Raw genomic sequence first — 25,836 nt, forward strand, 5'->3', positions numbered from 1 at the left:
TTCTGATACTCAGAAAATCAAGCTGAGACTTTCTGATCATATGTTTTGAAGCCTTTATATGTTGTTACTCCTGCTTCAGCTTGAAAAAAAAACCTACAAACTACGAGAGGCTTCAAGGGGTGGCCACTGGACAAACTGCCTTTGAGACCTATGCAGTCACCTCATTCATTTGAATTATGATCATGCAGATAAAAGGGCTGTCAACAACCTTCACAATTAGTAAATTATGTTCCTGAAAGGTGCATTGCAGATGATTAAATAATTCATTCTGAAAGCACATAGAACCTATTGGTTAGTATGATTTATAGCTCTGTGAATGAGTCACTCCAGCGCAGTCTCTGAAATGTCTGGATTAGTCATATATATATACACACATATATATGACTATATATGACTGCAACCAAAACCAGGGTAATTTAAGTAGACTTTTATCAGGGAATGAAAAAACCTGAAAATATTATTTTGTAAATTACATATTTAAAACTGGTAATTTGATAAATTATAGAAAATAAAACACTATATCTATCTATCTATCTATCTATCTATCTATCTATCTATCTATCTATACTTCAATATTTCAATGTTCTCCTGAAGCTCAATGAACATTGAGCAATTAGTTATCATAGTGATGCAAGTAGGTAAATATAATGAAATGCCATTTCGATTTAATTTGTTTGCTTTAGATACATTTGTAGGTATAGCTTTCCATATTTACTGTGCCTTACGCACAGTGTGGAAAATTTCAGCATCATCGGAAGAGCTGAAGCGTTTGTTATGTTACTTTTATGCCATGTCTACTCAATAAAGAAAATATCCAGATTTGTTTACGTATATCCATGTACAAACAAAGTAGACATCTATACAGACTCATATAAAGAATTCTATATGTTTCACAGTTGCTATATAACATAATAAGTACTGAACAGTTTTGTAGTTATATAAAAAAGCTCCTATGGGGCAGGGTGATGGCCCAACAGGATGCAGTACTTGCCTCCAAGCTTGAAGACCTAACTTCCAACCCACATGATGGAAAAGAGAACTCACTCTTATGGTTATCCTTTGACCTCCATTCATGTTTAGGTGCGTCTTCCCCTCCACATACACACAGTAAACAAACAAGTAAATAAACACATAAGTTAACATGGATGTCATTCATATTTTCACTAGATATAGCTCATAGACAGTCCCTTTGCTCCCTTTCAATGACATTAGAAGCAAGGAGAGTTCAAGGGTTAACAGAAAGAAGATTAAGATTCAAAGGCAGAAAGCACCAGTAGACAGTTTCTCTAGTCTTTGTTTATTATTCAGCAGAGTGAATTGTTCTAGACTGTTGAATTTATTCTAAGCAGTGCAACCTGCTCATCTCAAAAGTAGAAAGCAAATTTGACCATGCAGAGGTCATTAAAGATTACACTGGACATCGTAGCCTGAGGAACTCTGTGGAAGCATTTTAAGAACCTTAATTTTCAAGCAGAGAGATGAGTTGAGGTGTGGTGATATGATCTGCTGGCTACTTTTATGTCAGTTAGGCACATTCTGGAGTCAGCAGAGAAAAAAGAGCCTCAAATGAGAAAATGTCTCTACTAGATCAGGCTGTAAGTAAGTCTGTGAGGCAGTGGCTTTCAACTTTCCCAATGTTGTGAGCTTTTCAGACAGTTCTTCATGTTGGGGTGACCCCACCCATAAAATTATTCTGTGGCTACTTCATAACTGTAATTTTACTATTATGAATCATAACTTAAACATCTGTGTTTTCCAATGGTCTTAAGCGACACCTGTGTAAACGTTGTTCTACCCTCAAAGCTATCAAGAAATGATGCTGTAGTTTCTTAATTAGTGTTTGATGGAGGAGGGTCCAGCCTATTGTAGGTAGTGCCATCCCTGGGTTGGTGGCATTGGGTTCTATAAAAAAAAATGCAGACTAGTAAACCATGAGGAACAAGCCAGTATGCAGTACTCCTCCATAGCCTCTAAGTCAGCTCCTGGCTCGGGTCCCTGGGTCCCTGACCTGCTTGAGTCCTTGTCCTGATGATTTCCTTTGATGATGGACTGTGATGTGAAACATAAGCTATTAACCCTTTTCTCCCCAGGTTGATTTGGTCATGAGTTTCATCATGGCATTAGAAACAAGCATATATACACAAAAGAGCAAGTATGGTTGCTTTCTTGTCTCTGTAGCAGTGGGGAATTTCCAAAGTGTCTTGTCCATGAGAGGGCTACAGGGAACCCTGAGAGTACAGAGCTGAGTCCATGTCGAGCTTAAATTAGCATCTGTACCATTGCTATTTCTTTGTGCTGGGTGTCCCCTGGGATTCCCTGTTTCTCTGACTCTTCAATTTTGAATCGTTTTATCCCAGGAGAGAGGCAGATGTGTACTTTTGAGTGCCTGCATAAAAGCAATACTGTTTGTGTACTGTGTCAAATGAGAAATTAAAAATTCTGAAAAGGGTTAAATAAGTTCCCAGAGATGAAAAGGCTTTTGGAAATATTAGAACTCCAGTGCAGCAGTTTGTTTTATAAAACTCTCTTCACTGCCTTTTCTGCTTGATTTACTGAAACATGCTCTTCCTGGGCGACATATATCCATCATGCCATGCCAGTTTCTTCCTCAATGTTGTTTCTAAGTAACCTCTAGTATTAAACCTATGTCCTCCTTAGAATCCCATCAGGAAAGTAAGACATTTCAGTTCTGTGGTGTCGAGTGTTCACGTGTACTACCTGAGAAATCTATTCTACTTACTTTTTATGTTTTGAGTTTGAGTCATTAGTAACACACAAACTCTCAGACTGGAATCTATGTAATTTGGGTATTCTAACGTTTTCTTCATCTGACATGTTTTTCTCTTCTAAGTTTTGCTGATAATCTTACTGTCCCCACATATTTTAATAATAAGCAGCATCACACTTGAATCTTGAGATCCTGATCTTGAGATCCTGACCAAGAAGACACTGTCTGGTGTTGACAGTCCTTTGCTTCAGCCATGAAACCTGCATCAGGTTCGAAATCATTTCAGTATTAAGGCTGAAGGAGGCTGATGAAATGGGGGTGTTTAGGGCATTAGCAATAATGACAAATATGAGGTATCACAAGGGTATAACATAATATGAGTCACTTATTAACATACTAAAATCCTATTTATCCAAATTTTGGTATTTGTGCATTATAAAATACCTTGAATTAATATTAAATTGGTTTCACTTATAAATTTTAAGGATTTACTTTTCTTAAATATTTATTTATTGGGCAAATTCTGTATGAATAACTTTGTAGTGTCACTTTTGGCAAAATATCAAACTTGAATGGGTATGCTGTGAATCCCATAGGAGCTTGTGAAATCAACTATTAAAGCCATTTGATGCTGCGTAGTCCCTTCTGTGTTAGCATCATTTGTTAACATAGTAATCAAAGAGAGAAAGCAGGAATGATATAATACAAATTGCCCTCTTTCAAAAATTAATGATAAGATGAAATTAACACCACGCTAATGAAGCTTGTAGAGGAACGATTCAAAGCCTTAGCTTTGATGTACCAGAAAGCAAGTCTAATAAACAAATAAACAAATGAAATGAAAGTATACAATGCAATCTACAAAACATACAAGCTATCTGAATGCCTGTGTGATGTCACACAGCAATGGAAGGTTAGGGAGGCACTGGGTCTTGACTATTGAATTGACCAACTAAAATGTGACCAGCACCTTTAAGGTAGTTTGTGCTCTGTTTACAAAAAGAACAGCATATAACTTGGAGCAAAACTCACTGCTCCAGCAGAGCTGAAAATGATGTATCCTTTCAATGCCTTGATAGATATATTGTACATTTTGATGGATATATAGGCATATGTTATTTTTATGATTTTAAGAGTTTTCTTCTTTATGCATGAAAAATGTCATGGTAAAATGCTAATGGTGTATTGGGACATACAATTTGGACTGGTTTTATCGATGAAAGTTCATTAAGGGGCCAGCAGATGGCTCAGTGGGTTGAAGAGCCTGCCCTTACCAGGCCCACTGTCATACCCATCGAAACTTTCCATGACTGATTATTAATGTATGCAGGTGTGGAGTTGTAAACTGTCTTGCCGCCGACAGAGCACCCACGTAAGGTTCTGGAGGGTAGTTTCTTTCTGATAGCTCCTGATTCCTTTCTATCCTCAGCACTCTGAGACACACTTGATGCAGGGCAGTACTCCTAAGTCTATGACTGTTTAGCAAAGGCTACCTGTGATCTGGTTGAAATGCAGATTCTGCCTCTACACATTTGCAGGGAAGTATATTTCTATTGTTACAACAGTTTCTCCATCTTCCCTGAACCACTTTTTATATAGCTAAGATTTAGATCAGCATTCAAATAACAGGACATCTGCTACCCTATTTTTATAAATGAAGTATTTCTGGAACACAACTATGTCCAGGGGCACATAGTTTGTTTGTAGCCCCTTTCTTTCTACAAATGTACAAGTTGTAAGAATGACTATGAGTCACAAATTTTAAAATATCTGTTATCTGACCCTTTAGGGAAACATTAACAAATAATTTAACATAATACTAAGTTATTTAGTTTCCTCCTGGTCTGTCTGTATTGCAACTCTTTGATATTTTCAATGGCTGTATTTTATGTTAAGCCACATTCTTAGCAATGAGACTCAGGGAAAAAGTAACCCAATTGTTTACTTGCTATTAACAATGATTTATCATTATAATTGAATTCAACTTTAGGCAGTAGGCACTGCCTATTCAAAATAGTAAATAAATTTTCTTGAGAAAATTTAAAGAGAATTGTCTAGAAGGAATGATATGAATTGGAAACGCAAAGACTGTAATAGCTAGCATTTTATTTTGTATTGGGCAATTTATTTACTTTTTAAATGTTATCCCTTTTCCCAGTTGGTTTCCCCTCCGGAAACTCCTATCCCATCCTCCCTCCCCATGCTTCTATGAGGGTGCCCTCCCACCCACCTACCCACTCCCGCCTCCCTGCTCTGGCATAATGCTATACTGGTGCGTTGAGCCTTCACAAGACCAAAGGCCTCTCCTCCCATTGATGACAAACAAGGCCATCCTTTATTACATAGGTAGCTGGAGTCATGGGTCCCTCTATGTGTATTCTTTGTTTGGTGGCTTAGTACCTGGGTGCTCTGGTGGAAGGAGGTCTGATTGGTTGATATTGTTCTTTCTATGGGATTTCAAATCCCTTCAGTTCCTTCAGTCCTTTCTCTAACTCCTCCACTGGGGTCTCCAGGCTCAGTGCAATGGTTGGCTATGAGCATCCACCTCTGTATTTGTCAGGCTATATCAGCAAGCTCAGGAAACAGCTATATCTGGCTCCTGTCAGCAAGCACTTCTTGGCATCCACAATAGTGTCTGGGTTTAGTGTCTGTATATGGGTTGTATCCCAAGGTGGGGCAGTCGCTGGATGGCCTTTCCTTCGGTCTCTGCTCCCCACTTTATCTCTGTATTTCCTTTAGACAGGAGCAATTTTTAACTGGGTTAAAAACTTGGAGGTGATGGAGTAGGTCCATCTCCCCGTGGGGGCCTTGCCTAACCTCTGGATATGGTCTCTACAGGTTTTCCCTCCCCTTTGTTGGGCATTTTAGCTAATGTCATCCATGTTGGGTCAAGAGAGCCTCTTGTTTTCCTGGCATTTGAGACTTGCTGGTGGCTATTCCCAGTTCCCCATCTCCCATTGCTACATAAGTCTGTTCAAATTCCTGACCCTATGTATACCATCCTGTCTCCTCCCATACTTGATCCTGTCTCCCTTTTATCTCCCTCCCCATCCTCTCTTCCTCCCAAGTCCCTCCCACCCTCTACCTCCTGTGAGTACTTTGTCCCCCCTCTTCTAAGAAGGACTGAAGCATCCACACTTTGGTCTTCTTCTTGAGCTTCATATGGTCTGTGAATTGTAGCTTGAGTATTCTGAGCCTTTAGGCTAATATCCACTTATCAGTGAGTGCATACCATGTGTGTTCTTCTGTGATTGGGTTACCTCACTCAGGATATTTTCTAGTTCTATCAATTTGCCTGCAAATTTCATGAAGTTATGGTTTTTAATAGCTGAGTAGCACTCTATTGTATAAATGTAACACATTTCTGGATCCCTTCCTCTATTGAAGGACATCAGGGTTCTTGCCAGCTTCTGGCTATTATAAATAAGGCTGTTATGAACATAGTGGAGCATGTGTCCTTGTTACATGTTGGAATATCTTTTGGGTGTATGTCCAGGAGGAGTATAGCTGAGTCCTCAGGAAGTACTATGTCCAATTATCTGAGGAACTGCCAGAGTGATTTCCAGAGTGGTTGTAGCAGCTTGTAATCCCACCAACAATGGAGGAGTGTTTCTTTTTCTCCACATCCTTGCTAGCATTTGCTGTCACCTGAGTTTTTTATCTTAACCATTCTGACTGGTGTGAGGTGGAATTTCAGGGTTGTTTTGATTTGCATTTCCCTGATGACTAAGGCTCTTCAACATGTTTTTAGGTGCTTTGTGACCATTCAATAATCCTCAGTTGAGAATTTTCTGTTTAGCTCTGTACCCTGTTTTTTTTTTAAATAGGGTTATTTGATTCTCTGAAGTCTAACTTCTTGAGTTCTTTATATCTATTGGGTGTTAGTTCTCTTTTGGATATAAGATTGGTAAAGATGTTTTTGCAATCTGTTGGTTGCCCTTTTACATTACCTCTCTACTGATAAAACACATCTTTCAGGGAAAACAATGGAATAATTACTCCTTATTTTCAAAGAGTCCAATATTTCAAATTCTCAATTAAATTTGGAAACACAATCGGAAAATTCACGACATCGTGATTACTAATAGGAATCAAAACTTGAGCTGTTATCTAATCAGGCTATTTTGAACAGGGAATTTTAACAATGAAAGACCTTTTTATTATATGGGTATTATTGATATAATTGAACAGCATTGCCCTGTGGCTATTATTTTTTTTCCCCCACGTAATAGACATTTTGGAACTTGGACCTTTGGTCGTAATTATACAGACATTTTGCAGCACGTGTAGCTGTCATTTATTCTAAGGATCATAGCAAATTTCAAGTATCCATTTGCTTGTCTCCCAGAAATATGCTGTGTGGGTAGATGAAAAGAAAGTGCTAAAGTGCTCCTGATCAACTCTAAGAGCACAGGAATTGGCCCTTTCCACATTGAAAACTTCCTTCTAGTATTTCATTCATTTATACATTATCTAAATGTCTACTGTGAATCAGCTCTTCCAGAAACTAAGAATGTATCAGTGACTACAGGAGTCTTAACATGTTCTAGCAAATCTCTATGCATGGTAGATGAAAACACATAAAATGAATATACTAGGCAAACTATATGGTATATTTATAGAGTGATACATACCTTATAAATACCAACTGAAGAAAAGTATGAGGGATTTTAGAATGCTGAGTCAGTTTAGAAGTTGCGTGATAAAGTTTTATCATGTTTACTTCTCATGTTTACTTGAATGAAATCTTGTATGTATATCTTGCCCTAGTCACGTTACCTATACGATTCTTTAGAATATTAAGGTGAACTAACAATTGTTTTAAGTTTTACAATGGAAAGAACAGAAGTTTATGTAATCTTAAACTACACAACGAGATCTGATCTTATTAAAAGACAAAAAAAATTCAGATCTGATGATAGGATTATAATTGTAGCTTTTCTCATTCTGGAGTCTATCATCATAAGGAAGCCTAAGCTGCAGTAATAAAATTGTGCTCCAAGTTGAAATTAAAAAGGGTTGGCCACTTGGAAAATAGTCTAAACTAACATCTAATTGAACTGGGGAAAGTCGAATTGCATAACACTGTAATTACTGATAACACAAGCCACAGAGGATGGACAGCAAGGGTTAGAGAGAACTGCCCCAAGGCAAGTAAGAATTGAATAAGAGATTAACTCATTGACTTCATACTATAGGGGTCAACATTATGCTTAAATTGAAGCAGGAAGATAGTTTTTCTCTAAGCCACATAAAACTCCTCATCAATGATCCATCTAGGAAGTGGATTTGGCTGTGGGATGGCAAAGAGTAATGCAGAGCAGGCCTAGAACTATGTAGATGACTTTGACAATCCACAAACTATCAAACTGATGGAATAGAACAAAGACAAATGATTGGAAAACAGAAATCTGTCCAACCGGATAAAATGTCCTTAGCCTTTCCTCAGAGCGGGTGTTCGTAAATATTAAAAACACTCACCGGATGCCCTATCACAAATGACAAGAGTTTGAAGAAAATGAGGATTAAGACGGGGCACTGTCATCGTTAAAGGTGACAGAGTCACAGAAGAATACAGAAGGAATGGTTTTCTTGGTGAAGACTTTTCTAAGCTTCATTCGAACTCCTCATGGCATCTGTTTGCTATTTGTAATTTTCCTGGAAATGCTGTATTCCCCAGGCTTCAACTTGATCATACTAAGGTAAGACATCTGCCTTTGGATAATTTCAGTGACATTTCTGTTTTACATCTTTTCATTATGTGGCTTAGTTACTTTTATTAGATAGCAAATTGTGATAGACAAAACTTGTTTTCTAGGCACTGGAATTGTATGCAGCTCAGTGGTAAAACACTTACCTTGTAAACACAAAGTCCTGTATATGATCTCTATCACCTCAGAAAACTCACTTTTCTTTCCAGTCCCAAAATATAATTGCTAAAGTTCTCATGCTTCTAAGTAGTAGTTCAGAGTAAAAGCGGAACTATATGAAAGGCATTCTGAAAGCTCAGGGTAATGTTCAAAGCAAATTATTATCTCAGTAAATCACTACACATAACAAATTAAATGTGAACAAATAATGCAGTCCAATAGAAAATCAACTTAAATGATCTTCACTTTCATATTGAATAACAATCAAAATTTTATACATTATCATTTTAAAATAAGAAAGGCTTCTCTACTTTTAATACCTTATTATTTAATGCTGTGTATAAAATCTTGTTGGTCTTACAGATATTTTCAGAGTTTAAACTTTCTTTTCTTAACAGTGATTACTCAAAATGCAGAAATATTCCATGTAGCGATGAACTCATATTCTAATCTGAGTGATTTATCTATAGTTTCAGGCTTGAGGATTATTTGGGATTTGAAAAAACAGAACTATGAGACAATGTTAAAATAAAGAGCAAAGTTTTAAGGAGCTCCTCTGTTGGGGAAAGCTTAAGGGAAAGTAAGAAATATGTTGGCATGGTGCTTTGAGAGTTTATAAATGTGAAATGGTACTATTAGCTTGCATTGTCTTCTGGACCATATACAAAAACTGGCCTCGCCTTGTCTCAATGGCAGAAGTTATTTCAGCAAGGTTGGAGGGTAACTGCTGTGGAGTTGCTCCTAGCAATTTAATTTTTCCCAAAAGAATTTTTGGTCATTTCTATAACAAGGTGGGATACCACTGTCTAAATTTTGCAAAGAAAAAAAAATCCATCTGGAATGCAGGCTAACACACTATAAAATGACCTCATTGCATTAAAAACCAGATATATTAAAGTTTAAAAATGGTAGTGATATATTGGTACTGGTACATTCAGATCAAAACTTAAGGATTCATTGTATACACTGGCTCCCAGTAGTCACTAAGTACCTACTTTCGACAACTAAATTATTGTCCCTGAGGTTTAGTATACAAAAGAAAAGGGTTTCCTAGAAGCAATTTTTGCTGTCCCCCCAGTCTCTCCTGGACTACGAACAGATGTTTGAGAGTTTTGTCTTTCCGTTCGTCTACTTTAATGCCATTCTGGGCGTATTGCAAAGTTTGCCAGTTGGGTTGTTAAAGTCTCCCTCATTTAAAACTTCAAGCTGCTGTTTGTATTCGAAACTTACATATTTTCAGTCCCTTTCTGTTCACATACTAGTTGGGGGTTCTTGAGTCTGTTGAATGAACAGAGCCTTGATATGTCCCGAGAGAATACTCTTTAACTATGCTTGCCTTCTTGTGTGAGAATATGGGCTCTACCACATGTCTTCTGAACAATTTAGGACTCATCTGCTAACTCTGAGTCACTACACTGTCTTATGTCCTGTTATGTAGAGGGTGGACTGGGGGGGGGCACATTAATCTACTTAGAAGACACTTCTGCAAACTTTCCTATATTCTCTATGATACAGGCATATTTATTTTACCTCCACTAACAAAGAGCAATGCGAACACTTCAGGGATATTGGGTTACCATGGCTGTTGCATCGCGATGTTTCAACAAGTCTGCCATTTTGATCGTAGCACGCCATCGCCTGGTAACGGTATCCTTGTCCACATTCCTTGTTGTCGCCTTGTACCTTCACTCCCAACAACACCTCAGCCTTCCCTTCCGGCAAAATGCAGTCTGACCAGTTCCCCACTGGCTGTGCATTGTATTTGTCACAAGGACAATACTGGGTCTCGATCAGAGGGTACAGATGGGAGTTTTTACATTTTTCTTTCTTTTTACTTTTTCCTGTGGGAGAGAATTATGTTGGAAAATACGTTATTAATTTCTAGCATCCTTAGATTTTTCCCATTCATATAGTCCCTTTCTTTGCTTTTGATTTTATTCAGTAGTCCTATAAATAAGTGATATCTTTTCATTTCTAAGTGCTTTCTAAATAAATTTTTTGCTGATATTCGGTGCTTTGTGCCTTGCACAGTGAAACTTTTCTTATTTTCTCATTTAAAAATAGTCAGCTTTGCATAAAGAATTGCAGTTGCTTTTGACACTCTGAAATGCTGAAATCCTCGTGATTGCCCTGACTCAGGAGTTCGTGGCAACTGCACTAACCTCTTGTTTTTAATATATGCAAAAATGTGAGATGCAGGGAGATACAAACTTCACTGGATTATATTCTGTACTGCTGACTGCAAAGAGCTGGCAGAGTTTCATGGGATTATAATTCAGAATTGGAGATTTAGGATTAATTTCTTGGCATGTTACTTTGAATCTTGCAAACTTTCTGAAGAGTAGTTATTTCAACAAACTTGATGACAAGTACGAACAAGAGAAGTAGAGTACAAAGAAGTAGTACTCAAAAGGAAGATTTGGGTATCAGAATAAAACTTGTGAAATGTTTTGAATCAAAAGAAATTCTCTCTTAAAAGATCCTCATATATAAGTTACATATGTACTTTAAAATTATATATTTAACTATGCTAGTAATATCATATGAAATATTCATGATATATAATTGTAATTTTGTCATATATAATATCTTCCATTTATATATAAAATCATCAATATTTTGTTTCCTTCCCCTCACAATGTGTTCAATTGCATCCTGCTACAGTGTATTCTAAACCATTAAAGCAATTGTGACTTTGTGTTTGAATGCACGTTTCATATATAGAATTAATGCTCCATTTCTCCATTTCTGTAGTAGATGAGCTATGAGCTAAGGTTGTGATCATAAGAACAGGCTGATTTGTTAAAGGGGTAGCCTCTACTCTTTGCTTTTGACAATACAAACTTCCTGGGCAAGGCCCAAATGGTGCATGCTTAAAGAGAACAACTAAAATCTTTTATTATTTGTTCCATTGGGAATAAGTTGCATTTTCTTTCTTCTGAAATAATATGCTTCTATCACTGTTACCTTGCACTAAAATACATACCTGAATCTACTGAAACATTCAGTGTAATTGTAGTAACAATAAGGACTTTCAAATATACTCACAGAATGCTCTCGATTTGAGTTTTATTGCATTTTTCTGTCATGATAAGAGTTACATTTAGCTTTCCAATTATTCTTACCAACAATAGCACGCTTTCTGGTCCTAACTGCACCGCAGTCTCCGTTGCATGAAGAAAACTTGGACCAGCTGGTAAATTGACAGTCATCTTGGCAGGGGATCTGGCAAGCCTGGGTCAGGGCTGGCACAGGGCCTGCATACTGGAGGCACTCCTGGATGCTAGCCTGCCCTCCATCTTGCTTTCGACAAGTAATGGCTAAAAGAAAAGCATGTGTCTAATTACCCCATAATTTAAAAATTAATAGCATTTTCACAGAGTGCGAAATTCTCTTCTAATTCCCAGTTTACTATAGAAATATGGTTAGAGTACTTCTAAGAATCACAGTAGACACAGGACTCTCTCTCTCTCTGTCTCTCTCTCTCTCTCTCTGTCTCTGTCTCTGTCTCTCTCTGTCTCTGTCTCTGTCTCTCTCTCTCTCTCTCTCGTGTGTGTGTGTGTGTGTGTGTGTGTGTGTGTGTGTGTGTGTGTACTGTGAGTGCACAATTGGAGGCCAAATTCTGACACTGAGTACTTTCTTCTATCTCCTTCTCCTTATTTTTGAGACAGGGTCTCTCACAGAGGCTAAGGCTTAACCATGGTCAAAATTGGCTAGCTTATAAGCCACTAGCATCCTCTGGCTTTTCCTGCCTAGTGCTGGGATTATAGTCACCTTCTGCTGCACCCTGCTTTTTATGTGGGTATTGGGAATGAAACTTAGATTTGCATGGTCGTGCAGCAAGTACTTTACTCTCTGAGCCATCTCCCAAACTTTATATTTTCTTTAAATAAGACATAGCCTTCACTAGCTGCTTTGACATAGGAAAACATGCCACCACACCCCCACACTGATAAATATACACAACAGACACACAGATACACATACACACACCACACCCACAGACAAAGACACACACACACATACAGATGTACATACTCACACCACACACCCACAGACACAGACACCCATACCTACATATACACACGGACACAACATACACACACACACACACACATACACACAGCAGAACAGAAGCATATACATAGATACATATACTTAGTGACATTTCACTAGATTCTATGAATTATTTAATTTATTTCACATATGGGTTAGATTTAGAGATTAATCTTAGTAGAAGAGTTATTGTTTATGTTGAACATACAATATTTGCCATGATGCTTGAATTAAATAAGATGTCTCCAATGTTGTTTTAGGACATAAACCAATCTACATTTTTCTGTCCATGAAGTTCTCAGTGGATGCTCTTTGGGTAGTGAGTGGTGGTGGGAGAGTATGTTTATTCAACTTGTTGTACAGCCACAATGGCACAGACAGCACTATTTTCTTTCACACCGAGTGCACTGGTTTGTCTTTTGAGTGGCTGATAGGAGACAGTACCAAAGCAATCAATCACTTCTGACCTCAAGTTCTTCATATTGCAAAAATGTTGACTCTGGATTTAAAATTAAGATTGGAAAGTTTTAACAAGCTTTATTTAGCCCATCACTAATAGAATTCCCATGACTACATCTGGACTCTGTTGATCAAACAGCCTTGATTCACATAGTGATTCCTTCCAGTATTGTTCCAGCAGTTAATTTAAAACAAGAAAGAGTTTTATCATATACAAAACACACATAGATAATGTCATCAGTTATGTAACAGATCTTAAAGATCACATGTTGCTTACAGTCTCCCTTCTCCCTCTACCATTTACTCCATAGGTTCTAAAAATAATTTGTTCATTTAACAAGGAAGCCAATGAAACATTTAACCTTTGGTTCTGAATTGAAATCTTCATTAAATTACCTTAAATAGCCCTGTTCAGACTGAGTTATATGTCCTTTTCAAGTTTATGATGGAGGCTGAAAGTGCTCCTGCTTACCAGCTTCCTCAGAATTCTGTCATAATGAAATTAAGGGAAGAGGCCGCCATGTTGACGTGAATTAGAGCTTGGATACAGGAGTCCCCAGATAAGGTTAGGCCATACTCCTCTGCACCTGTGAGCTGAAATCCAACTGAACAGTGCGGCTTGTGTAATGGGAATGTAACTGGAAGTAACTGACAGCTGGAGAAAGGGAAAATGTTTCCTATAAGGAAAGCACAATGTGGAACAAATCTATAGATGCTCATTTTCTGCTACAAGAACAGTTCTCAAGACTCCTATGCTTCCAATGGAGTCTCATTCATATGCTCTAGTTTGGTAGAGCTCAATTGTATAAAAGGAACAGAGGTTCTTAAGTTATAAAGCCATAACCATTGGAATGGGAGGGGGTTCAGAGGAGGGGAGGTGGTGCACTGTGAAAACCAAGTGACAATCAAAGGTCACTCTCAACATGTCTGGGGAGGCTGACATGGTCCTTGTTTATCACAGAAGTCTAAAGTAGTGATGTGTTGGGACGTAAAATACAAGAAGCTGGTTTGTTTTTGGAATGTAGCTTTCTTACTAAACTCTGATGCTCTTGTTTCACTGGATAAGGACAAGGTCCTATGCAGCTCTGATATCAAGCTTCTGGCTGGATGAAAGCTACTGAATTTGGAGGTAATATAATATTTCCTGCAGCAGAAGCCCTTGGAATGTTACTCAGGATCTGGATTCTTGGATTCATCCAAGAGGCCTCTGTGCTAGGGTCAAGGAATAACCATTTTTCAAAGCTGCTAGATGTTCAAGGCATAAGAGTTCTGGCTGAGACTAGTGGGTACGATGGAATCCTCTCTGATACTTGGTCATCCTGTCACTACATCAAGCTTTGGAAAACACTGGAATGTGGGTCTGAACTCTAAACTTGAGTTATTGTTCTTTGAGAAAGTATTATGGGGGACTTTTATGAGGATGGATCAAAGTGAACATCCATCTGTCTTGAAGGAAAGCCACCTGTAGTACCCACAGGTGAAATGTTCTGGTTTCACAATCCCCTGAACTATGTACTTTTGCACATAGGACCAACCACTTATCCACCGTAAACTCAGTAAGCTCCAATATTTAAAAGGAAGACTTGAGAAATGAAATTATTAATCATTTTACTAGCTATGATTTGTAGGACCTCCAAGAATTATTAATTTGGGACATAAGGTATGACCATATTAGAATTCTGAGCTCAGAAGATGGATATACTGTTTGTAACTAAAATTAAGAACTAAAAATGTTATCTGTGGGATCTTTGAAATGAAACAAAAATTTGCCTGCTTATCTTACGTGTCTCTCTGAAATGGAAACTCAAATATAAAACTTTTGAGAGGACTGCCTGGTCTGGCCTCAGTGGGAGAAGAGGCACCTAACCCTAGAAAGACTTGAGGCCTCAGGGAGTGAGGAGGCCTGCCAAGGGTGGCATTCTCTTGGAGATATGGGAAAGAGGAATGGGATGAGAACTGTCAGAGGGTAGACTAGTAGGGGGTAAGGATGGGACTGTAAAAATTTAAAGTAATAATAATGATAATAATAATATAATAATAATAAAAAGAGAAAGTTATTAAAGTTCCTTGAGAAAGTTAACAAAGAACCTTGAGTTCTCCATGAGGGCCCTAACCTCTCTCTGTGTGTCTGTCTTTCATTCTTTCTCATTGTATTTCAGAATTATTTTATGTAATTCTATCCCCCACCCCCCCACCAGACCTCCCCACTCCCTAGAGCTTCAAGTCTCTCCAGGGTTAGGCGCCTTTTCTCCCACTGAGGCCAAACCAGGCAGTCCTTTCAAAAGATTTATGTTTGAGTCTCCATTTTCAGAGAGATAGGTTAGAACAGCAGGTAAATTTCATTTCAAACATTACATTGTGATTTGAGATAAAAAATTAAAATAACTCTGCCACCAATAAATACAATTCTGTATATTAACATGGTTGATAAATACACTACTTACAAAAATCAAAATATTCTTTCCCCATACTCAGACATGGCATAAAAATCTTGTTAGTGCTTCAGTAAGTTGAAATGAAAAACAAGTGTATAAAATTCCCTTCTCTGTTCTCAGAATCTGCTCAGCAGTCCACGTTCCTTATCTGAGATTTTCAACAGTGTACTTTTGAAATGAATCACACAGTGTTATCCAAACAAGAGCAAGAACACCGTTTGCAAAATATATTGAAACTTTATCATACATCATAGCTTGTTTGTATTCTCTCATAGAGGAAACACAACAATTCAAACATAGGAATGCAATCTAAAATGAACTTCCTGCTACTGGGTGAGGAAAATATAAATGTTTGGAAAGGGAGCCATCTGGTCTCTCAGCTTTGTAAACTTTAAAAGTCATTTGTGAGCCACTGAAAACAGGGTGGTTTTTAATTTTAGCATAAATGGGTCATACCAAGCATGGATTCCTGGCATGTCGGAAAGCTACACATGCTCAAGCAATAGTGACTGTATTAGCATCTATTCGCCTGTATAATGACTATGCAAGTTCTTCTTTGTGTAGCGGCCTTAATAAAAGAAGAATCAGAACAATGCTATCCTAGGGAAAGGTTCTCGGTGACACTAGCAACTGTTACAAAAGTTATTTTAAAGGAAAACCCTAGAGTTAACGGTATGGTGACCATATATACTTATTTCATTATGAAATATAAAGATTAGATATCACAGCAAGTTTTATGTACTATAGGATAAAATGGCTGTCGCTGGCTAAAAGCATGAGAGAGGCGAGTGTGATTAACTGTGCACTGAAGATGAATACCCTTAGGCAAGTTTAGTCCATCAAGACTCAGGAAATATAAAGGTAAGAAATCCAGCTTCTTCAGCAAATAAATGCTCTAAGGAAAACAGCTCAAAGAAGGACTAGATCAAAGTAATTTATAAATACCTACTAACTAAAGACAATTTGTAGACCTTAGGGGTAGTGATTTGATAAGATAGTATATAGACATTTTTAAGTATGTATATGATGTGAGTGTGTGTGTGTGTATGTGTGTGTGTATGTGTGTGTCTGTGAGAATGCTGATGTTTGTGAATGCAGGCATGTATACGTGACGTCCATGTAGAGTTCAGAAAACACCTTCAGGTTGGTCCTTATAGTCCATCTTGCTTGAAGCCCAGTTAGATTTATATTTCTTCATAGATATATGTATGTGCCTAATTGGCCTATACGCTTCCCTGGGTTTTCCTGTTTCTGCCTCCCCTCTCAGTGTATAAGCATTCAGGTCCTGTGCATGTGTGGAAGTGACTTAGGTACTGAGACGTCTTCCCAGCCTGTGAGTGTAAACATTTTGCTGTAATAGGAGAAAATTGGGCATGGGCTAAAGATTAGACATCATTAAATTATGATTAATTATATTTGGTATGAAAGTCTCATTTTCACATTATAAAAGGATGGAGTGTCTGTGGGAAATAAATTTCTTATCTAGGGATTGCTCTGAAATGCTTCAGGAAAATTCTTCACACAATGAAGGGAGAGACAGATGACCAAGATGGCACCGTGCCAAAAACCTTTAATGCTGAATAAATGATAGGCACACTGTGAATACTCACGTCAGTCTTCCCATTTTCATGGCTTTTTAAAGCATCTCCCAAATTTAAACAAACACAAAACCCCCAAACAACAATAAAACCCCCAATCCAGGCTATGCTTTTAACCGATGAACCCTCAGCCCCATGAGCTGTGGTTTAAATATGAAAATGTTAAAGGTTCAAGGCCTAGCATTGTTGAGTTGACAGCAGATGGAGACAGATACATGTGGATATGGGCATCAGTCTGAAGTTAATAACAGACCTTAGGGCCAGTAAATCTAACAACACAAAAAGTGACTCCTCATCTTCATTTTTGTTGAAAAGGTAGAAAATTGTCTCTTACTCAGGTTGTAGGGAGTGGGCATTTCAAGTGAGCTGTGGATTGGTCTGCAGTGTGTATGGCCATCCTGTCATTCTGTCACGCTAATCAGAGTGAAATATATTGCTAGACCTAAAATGTGCACACAGTTCATTATAGGAAGCAGAATCTCTATCTTGGTGTAGCGAAAGCTTTGAATTATGTGTAACGGAGAGTTCAGGGGGCCCTGAGACCTTATTTACTAAATCGAGCGCTATGAACATGAGGTGTCCTATCTCATCCATTGTGTCTGGTGACACTCAAGGCAGAGCATGCTCAGCTGGTAAGTTTGATTGGACGAGTCATCTTCCTGCAGTTTGATAAGCAAATGACAATGGCGAGAATGAGATCATGTTAAAAAGGAAAAGGAAAAAGCTTAGCAGGAGTAGGGAGCCTGTTACTAGGAGACCTAATTGCACTTAGATTTAGCCTATAAATAATGCAAAAACACCCCAGTTGTTTCCTAGGTAGATATAATGATCCTGGCCTTTTTTTGTATCAAAGAACTTTTCACTGACACATTTGCTGAATTATGTGTCCTAGCCACAATTTGTGGACACAAATTTGGCAGAATGAAAAGAAACACACTCCTTAAAGTCTCTCTTTAGTAGTTTCCAATGATCCCCACGTCATTGGTGCTCATAATACCTGTGACATATGCACACCTCTTACTAGGAAAAAAGAGTCAGCTTCCAGAAGAGTAGCTCAGACGAAGGTCAGTTAGACTGGAATGCAGATGTTTGAAGGTTTAGCTAATTCCATGGCCACATGGGAGCATCCAGGAGTAACTATGGACATGGGATGATGTCACTTGTGTGTTATGAGCTGCTATTAGAAAAATGGTAAATGTGGACAAGCAGTTGCTAACAAGGGAAATGGAGGAAGGTAGTCTTAAGTGAGCTGAGCCTTCAGCCACGTCCAGACTTTGTATCCTGAGCCCGGTGTTGACCCTGGACCTTGGTCTGTGCTAACTCTGGCTCCAGGTATGTCATTACTCCATTGTGAGATTATCCAACCATAAAGAATATCAACCTTAAATGTTCCTCAAATTTTCCATTCTCCAGTTTATTAATTCACAAGGGCTAAGCTCTTCAATGGCTTTGAAGTAATGGCTTCAGTCTGTCTTGGGGATTCACTCTTTTCTAGTATCCAATAGGGCCTTGATAGTCTAGTTCAGAGGCAGACAATCAACGTTTCTGTTTTTTATCACTTAAGATGTCACCTAGTCCTTCTGTAGTCCTGCCACCACATGCTCTGGTGGCTAGAAGAGAACTTGAAGCACTAGAAGACCAAGCCTTTGGTGCCTGTGTAATTATTAACTACCCACTGGTTAAGGGATAACGCCTGGCTAATTGCAGGGAGCCCAGGAATTGGTAATTAATTGGCTGAGAGATCTGAGGAATTGTAATGCTCATGCAGCCAGGAGAAGACTGCAGGAAATCTAGACTTGGGTTTGGGCTGCCCCAAATTATCATTGTTATGAGCCATATATTTTATTTTTAGTGGAATTCCAGTGCTAACTCTATCCATAAATGTGGTTAGTATTCACTAATATATTCACCTGGTAAAGGAATGACTTGGTCTTCTGATTTTTCTCTCAAGAATAGAAATGTAAACAGGGAGAAAAGACAGTGGAGGCCTCAGTTCTCTGATATGTGTACAGACAAGTAAATGACTTGACAAATGTGAGGGGGAGCCTTTAAAATCACAAATTCTGCTAATGTTTTTTAAAAAATCTTTTATTTCTCTGTCTTTTTTTTCTTAAGACATTAGATATTTCACTGTTTTCCTCTCTATTTTTTTAATTGAAAAAAACCAAGTCCATTCTTTTTCTCCTGGTATTCCAGTCCCTGACGGATATCTGCCTGCCTCAAACACATAGCCCTCAACAAAGCAGCCAATACACTGCCCTTAAGTGTATAGATTTTACATCGTGATCTTTTTCTGGGTTTAAATGAATTTCTTTTCTTACTGGGAGTATGGCATTGGTCACTTCTGACTTTTTTCCTCATTTTCCTTTGGTCATTGTATTTATACAGTAATGATACATGCATTACTGATTTGCCTTGAAACACAAATCATGTATGCATTTCTTACCATATAAAATTATCTATATATTTTATTTTTCAATTGTGTAGCATGTATTTAACAAATAGTTTTTAATGTGGTCATTAATTATATTGAATAGTATATTAGGAAATATGTGTTGGTCTTAGGGACTGGTGTTACCCTTACCCTGTTTATACAGCTTTTTGAGAAAGTTTAATATAATGGACTTATAGACCTGTGAATCAGGATAGGGAGTTTAAGACATTGATGATACAGACTGAATTATATTTCCTTAAAATTCCTAGGCCGAGGCATTAATCCCAATATAGGGGAGCCATGAGATGGAGACTTTGGATCTGAGTTAGATCTGTTGATGAGAGAGAGTGGTTTCTTATGAGGAGATTGATGCTCTTATAAAAGGAGATTATAGGGAGCTTTCCTTCTATGCTCACATCTATCTATCTATCATCTATCTATCATCTATCTATCTATCTATCTATCTATCTATCTATCTATCTATCTATCATCTATCTACCTATTATCATCCATCTATCTATCTATCTATCTATCTATCTATCTATCTATCTATCTATCTATCTATCCATCCATCTATGTATCTATTATCTGTTTGTCTCCCACCTAAGTTAAAGGGAAAATGTGCTCTGATGTCAGGGAAAAAAGCCATCACCAGAAATTGAATCGCTTAGCGCTTTGACCCTGTGACACATTGTTATAGCAACCACAGCACACTAGTGATTGTGTATTTATTTTATAGAGGATTATGCATCTAGTTAAAGAAAGTTTCTGTCCTTCCGTTGCTATGCTGTATAGAAGAGAAATTGGTGTTATACTTTCCTACTGATATGGACGCTCAGGTCTTCTGAGAACTGAACCCTAACACGACCTTGCAAGACTTGTGCTGAGAGCTGCATATTCATTGTGCAAAACAAACCCTTTCATTCCTCTCTATGTAATACATCATAAATAAGTCAGGAATTAATATCTAGTTGTGATGTGATCCTTAGAGAACAGATTTGCAAAGAACAGGTTTTGCTTTTTGTCTTCCATATTGTCTCTATTTTCAGGTTTTATCTTTATTTTTTTTCTTTAAGAAATTTAGAGTTAGCTGAGTCAATATTGCATTATGATATTTCCTACATAATACTTTGATTTTATTCTTAAGGGGGAAATTTTACTAGTATAGTAGATTTTAGAGCTGACTCTCCCATAGCTTTAAATGGGTTTCTTTTTTCACTGACGGCCTAAAACCAAGACAGGACTTCCAGATGCTATTGATTGCAGTAGTATTGAATGACTAGTAGGAGTTGTGACTATAGCAATGATTGCTTACTTCTAACATTAGATTGGGGCCAGTAACTTGTTTCTGTAAAGCTGAGATAGTAGATAATTTTGGCTTTCTGAGACATATTGTCTCTTGTAGCTACTCAACTTTGCCACATAACTTGAAAGCAGCCACAGGCAATACATTAAAAAAATAGGTATGGCTGTGTTCTAATACAATGTTAACTGCAAAGAAATAGGCTATGGACTAGATTTGGTTGACAAATAAGTCTTTACAACATTCTGCTATAGGCAAATCATTTGATAAAGGCCATACAATAAATATATCCGTTTTCGGAGACCTAGTATAGTGTTCAAGGGCAGCAGCTATATTTTAATTCATATAATGAAATTTCTGATATAAAAAGGAAATGTTAAAATTAGCAAATTATAGAAATATTAATTTAAATATACATACTTTAGATTAAAAATAACTAAAAACCTTAGAATATAAGTAGGGTAGAGAAAAAGGAAATATACTAATGAAAAAATATTACTATATTTTTATAAAAATACATAGAATATCTTGGCAATCTGAGGTTTCCTATAGTACAGCACATCACTTCATGGAATGTTGGTCAAATAACCATCTACCATTCTATGCCACCTTTACTCTTACAAATCACGTTCAACCTCAGATTAGGCTCTTTCTACCTAGCAACTATACATGGAAATTATTCCGACTACAACTTCTCAAATTAGCTCTGCACTCAGAGTTAATTTTTTCACCAAAGGAACTATTATGAAGCTAAATTATTGGTTTCAAGAGATTGTGGTTCAACTTTAACTCATTTCTACTATCTACTCTTGTATCTGTTACAAAATCCTACAAATATCTTCACTATTTTAAGGCCAATATCTGTTTATTTCTGCCCATTTTCTCACTGGATTTCTAATCTGAGTCTTTGATTCTTCCTCCTTTTATTGTTCCGACAGCATCTTAGCCAGAAGCTGGGGCCAAGTGTCTTATCGTTCTAATTTATTCTGCACACGCCGACAGATAAAACACTACTTTCCTTGGGTCTTGCTCTTTTCACTTATTGAACATGGTCTCAAACACTGATCCTGACATTTATACCTCTCTGCAAAATCAACCTACACTCCACCTCACAACTCTGTGGCCTCAACCTACCCACTTTTCTATGAGCAGATCACTTTCATTTCTCACCTCAAATGCTTAGCTTATAGAATTGATAACATTGTGCATTCCTCTCTCCTGTCTGCTTATGCTTGTAAAAGGGGACAGGTCAAGAATAAGCCTATCCTTTAAGCCTTCCTTACTCTGTCAGCTTCAAATGATCAAATCCGCAATCAATTGCTTTCAGTCTTTAACTCCAATTTGTTGGGTAGGATTAAATGATCTCATTTCCATTAGAAATGGAAGCTTCATGGTTTCAGAATTACCACCCTCTAACAACACAGGTGGCTCTCTCTGCACCACAGCCTTCTCCATGCTGCCACAAATGAAAGGGTAGCTGGATTAGAAAGTCTGATACACTAAACAACACAGAGGTGCCCATTCTACTGACTTAGCTGACTGAATTTATGCAACACTACTTCAGCTACTAAAGGAAAGCATTTTATTTATTTATTTCAATTTTGCCTGTGTCGATACGGTGTCAGAGATGAAGACAGAGGAGACACTGACAAGCTTATCATGCACAGTTCTGGAATCAGTCCCAAAGAGAATATCAATGTAAGGAAACCTTTCTTTCCAGAACTAAAAGATACTTCTCTCCATCTCGTGCCCCATAGGAACATAAGCTGCAAAGAAAATAAATCGCCACAGGCTGGAATGATAAAGAGATGTCTTTTTGCATTGAAGTTGTTATCCTATAGTTAATAGAACAGAAACCAGTTGCTATAATGCAACTTTGTGTGTGTGTGTGTGTGTGTTTGTGTGTGTGTGTGTGTGTGTGTGTGTGTGTGTGTGTGTGTGTGTAGGAGAGGGAGAGGGAGGGGGAAAGGAAGGGAGGGAGGAAGGTTGAGCAGTTTTAGTCTGTGCTAAGTTTAGAAAGCTTTGCTTAAAGACTGGGAGAGAGCGGCACAAACAGGAAGCCTGCAACTGAACACTCAAAAGCCAGGAGAAAGTGGCATTGAGGAAGCCAAAGACAACTTTCTGTTTTGCAGAGGAAGTGGATAAGAGTGATAAATACTAAGAAGTAAGTACTTACTAGGACCAGAATAGAACAGTGACTGTCAAATTTGGACATGAAAAACGTCTATGGTCATTGTAAACAAACAAACAAACAAACAAAAAAACTAACAAGGTTTCTGTACAGCTGGTATATCCAAACAGCAAGAGGCCCATGTTCATGTTGTTGCTTCTGTGCCCCTGTGACATTCTGTGCACAGTCATCGGGGTCATTGACTGCCAGGAAGAAGATGGAATTACCTTTCCCTGAGGACAATGTGAGCCTAGTGCTGCAAGGCTTTTGTGTTTTCAGTCTCAAATGGAGGAAGTGAATCACTCAAGGTCACGTAGCCTTTAACAGTGGAGTTTTGAATTATGAAGGCACTTCACATGTGTGCCTCTTTGTCTCAGTTAGGGCTTCTATTGCTATGATGAAGCATCATGAGCAAAAACAACTTGGGGAGGAAAAGCTTTATTTGGGTTATGATTTTATATCACTTCATCATCGAAGGAAGTGAGAACAGGAATTAAGCAGGGTAGGGGCTGGAACAGAGGTCATAAAGGAATGCTATTTACTACTGTGGTTCTCAAGGCTTACTTAGCCTTCTTTCTTATAGAACCGAAGACCAACCACCAGACCAGGAGAATTCCACACACAGTGGGGTGGACCCTCCCGTATCAATCAATAATTAAGAGTCTGACTACATGCTAATCTGTGGAGGTATTTTCTCAACCGAGGCTCCCTTCTTTCTGATGACTCTAACTTTGTCAGACTGACATAAAACTAGGCAGCACAACCATACTCAACATTTTCTCTAATGGTAGTCGATAAAATATAGCTTTCATATTCATATTGAAAGAATACTACATTCGAAGCAGACTTTTTCTTTCCTACCTACAAGGTGACTAGAGGAAGAAAGCTCACCTTGCATTTGTACAAGAATTGGAACTGAAGCTTTTATATCCCGACTTCCAAGCCCACCCATGCCCTGTACCATCTGCAACTCTGTGTAGACCCAGAAATGCACATGAATTCACACTTGGTTCAGAGGAGGAGTTGTCAGTGAATGATAAGGCTTTGCATTACTCAGTTTCTTGAAGAGAGATTGGCAATGGACAAAGCAACACTCAGTTCTATAATAGCTTCAGCCAGAGTCATTTATCTAAGGTTTATGGTGAACACAAGATAGACCGACAGTGTCAGACTAGTGACTGCGCATAGCTCCAGACCCATAAACCAAGAGAGGTTATCACTTAGATCTCTCTCTCTCTCTCTACACACACACACACACACACACACACACACACACACACACACACACTACATAGCAGACAAAGAGAGATCCATTCCTTTAGAGTAAAGCCTGGCAGCACTGGGCTCACATTGTTCTCATGGAAAGATAATTCCAAAGGACTGTCTGCCCTTTGGTAAATAAATACTCCTGATCTCTAAACCTAGAGCTTTAAATCTGCATGCTTGTCAGAACCTGTTCCCTCCCCTGTGGTAGGCATTCTGTGCTTTTACTTTAATTTTTAATAAATCTATGTTTTCACTATGAGTATAAGACTGACATCTTGTCTAGTTCATTGCTTAAGACCCAAAGGACCATTCATGATGGGACATCATAGACAACGTCTCCCATAGCAGAAAATTCCCAATAAAGTTATCTAAGTAAAATGATATCATAAATATCACCATGTACATAATGCAAGTAATAAAATACAATTAGTATTTCAAATCAAGAATTCTTTTAAGAACAATCTAAAAGTAGGTTATTTCTAAAAGGAGTTTTTCTCAAGTTTAAAAGTATTTTTTACTGTAAAAACTAGAACTCAATGTCAAATCTACACAAACTTTTGTATCATCATTAAGAAAATTAACACAAACAAGAGAGGAAAATCACATCTTTACAGGTTAAAGAAAGGTAGAAGCATGTTCTATTACACATTAAGCTATATTTCCAGTATACTTATTAGCTACTGACAGTGTATATGATCAGTAATAATAAAACATCTAAATTCCAAGTGTGTTATTTCCTACATGGGTGTGAACATGAGTCTCCAAGGCTTGAGATTTGAAATGTGATGGCTTCCCACCTCATACTTCTGCAGGAGTCCATGATTTGTACAGTGCCAACTATTCGCACTTCACATACTGCAAGCTTCGAGTAAATAAATACTCAACTTGTAATCCAGTATCAATTATGATCAGGGCCTTGGATAGCCTCTACATTATTAGAAATGTCACCATTGAGAATTTCAAGAAAGCTACATTACATTATATACTGTATGCATGCAAAAATGTGCTGCATATAAATGAGGGTTGTGAATCACACTGATTGTTGAGGTGCCTAGTCAAGTGCTATGAGTCATCATGATTTATACACACACAGAAAAGCTTAGCTATATTACTATCTATGTCATAAACAAACCATGCTTCTGATTTTCTTCCCCCTATTAATTAGGGAAGAATTCGACAGTTATGTGTTATTGCCAAAGAACACTTCACAAGCTAAGTTTCTGGTTTCTGGTGTTAGGTAGAAGAGGTCAAAGCTGTTCCTATCTGCTGTCCTGATAGCACGGTGGAGAGGAAGGACAGAATATTGGAGAAGTGCAAAGCAGGTCAGCATTGCTGTGCTGTCTCCCACCTCTTGCCTGCCGTCCAGGCCCGCAGCCTTCCTGTGCTCCAGGGACATCCTGTTGAATGCTCCAAGGGACTAACTGGCACCGGCGCCATTTGTGTGTCTTCCACCTGTGGGAGAAGGGTAAAATATCAGTGAGAGGAAGCCGAGATGGCAGGCAAATCATGCAGTGGTA

General features: G+C 38.0%; 1 protein-coding gene across 2 annotated transcripts in view; it reads right to left on the bottom strand.

The window, feature by feature from the left end:
* The window catches only part of Thsd7a (thrombospondin type 1 domain containing 7A), a 446,922-nt gene that overhangs the window by 52,797 nt on the left and 368,289 nt on the right, over positions 1–25,836 (bottom strand). For both annotated transcript variants that reach the window (XR_015685737.1, NM_001191970.2), the window contains 3 exon segments: positions 25,668–25,771; positions 11,724–11,918; positions 10,176–10,439 (listed from right to left, as the gene is read on the bottom strand). Coding sequence is in view for 1 of the 2 variants with exons in the window: in NM_001191970.2 (NP_001178899.2) it covers positions 10,176–10,439; positions 11,724–11,918; positions 25,668–25,771 (563 nt within the window). In the remaining variant the exon portion in view is untranslated.

This window comes from Rattus norvegicus, chromosome 4 (genome assembly GCF_021556685.1).
Source record: "Rattus norvegicus strain SHRSP/BbbUtx chromosome 4, alternate assembly SHRSP_T2T, whole genome shotgun sequence".
NCBI classification, from domain to species: Eukaryota; Metazoa; Chordata; class Mammalia; order Rodentia; family Muridae; genus Rattus; species Rattus norvegicus.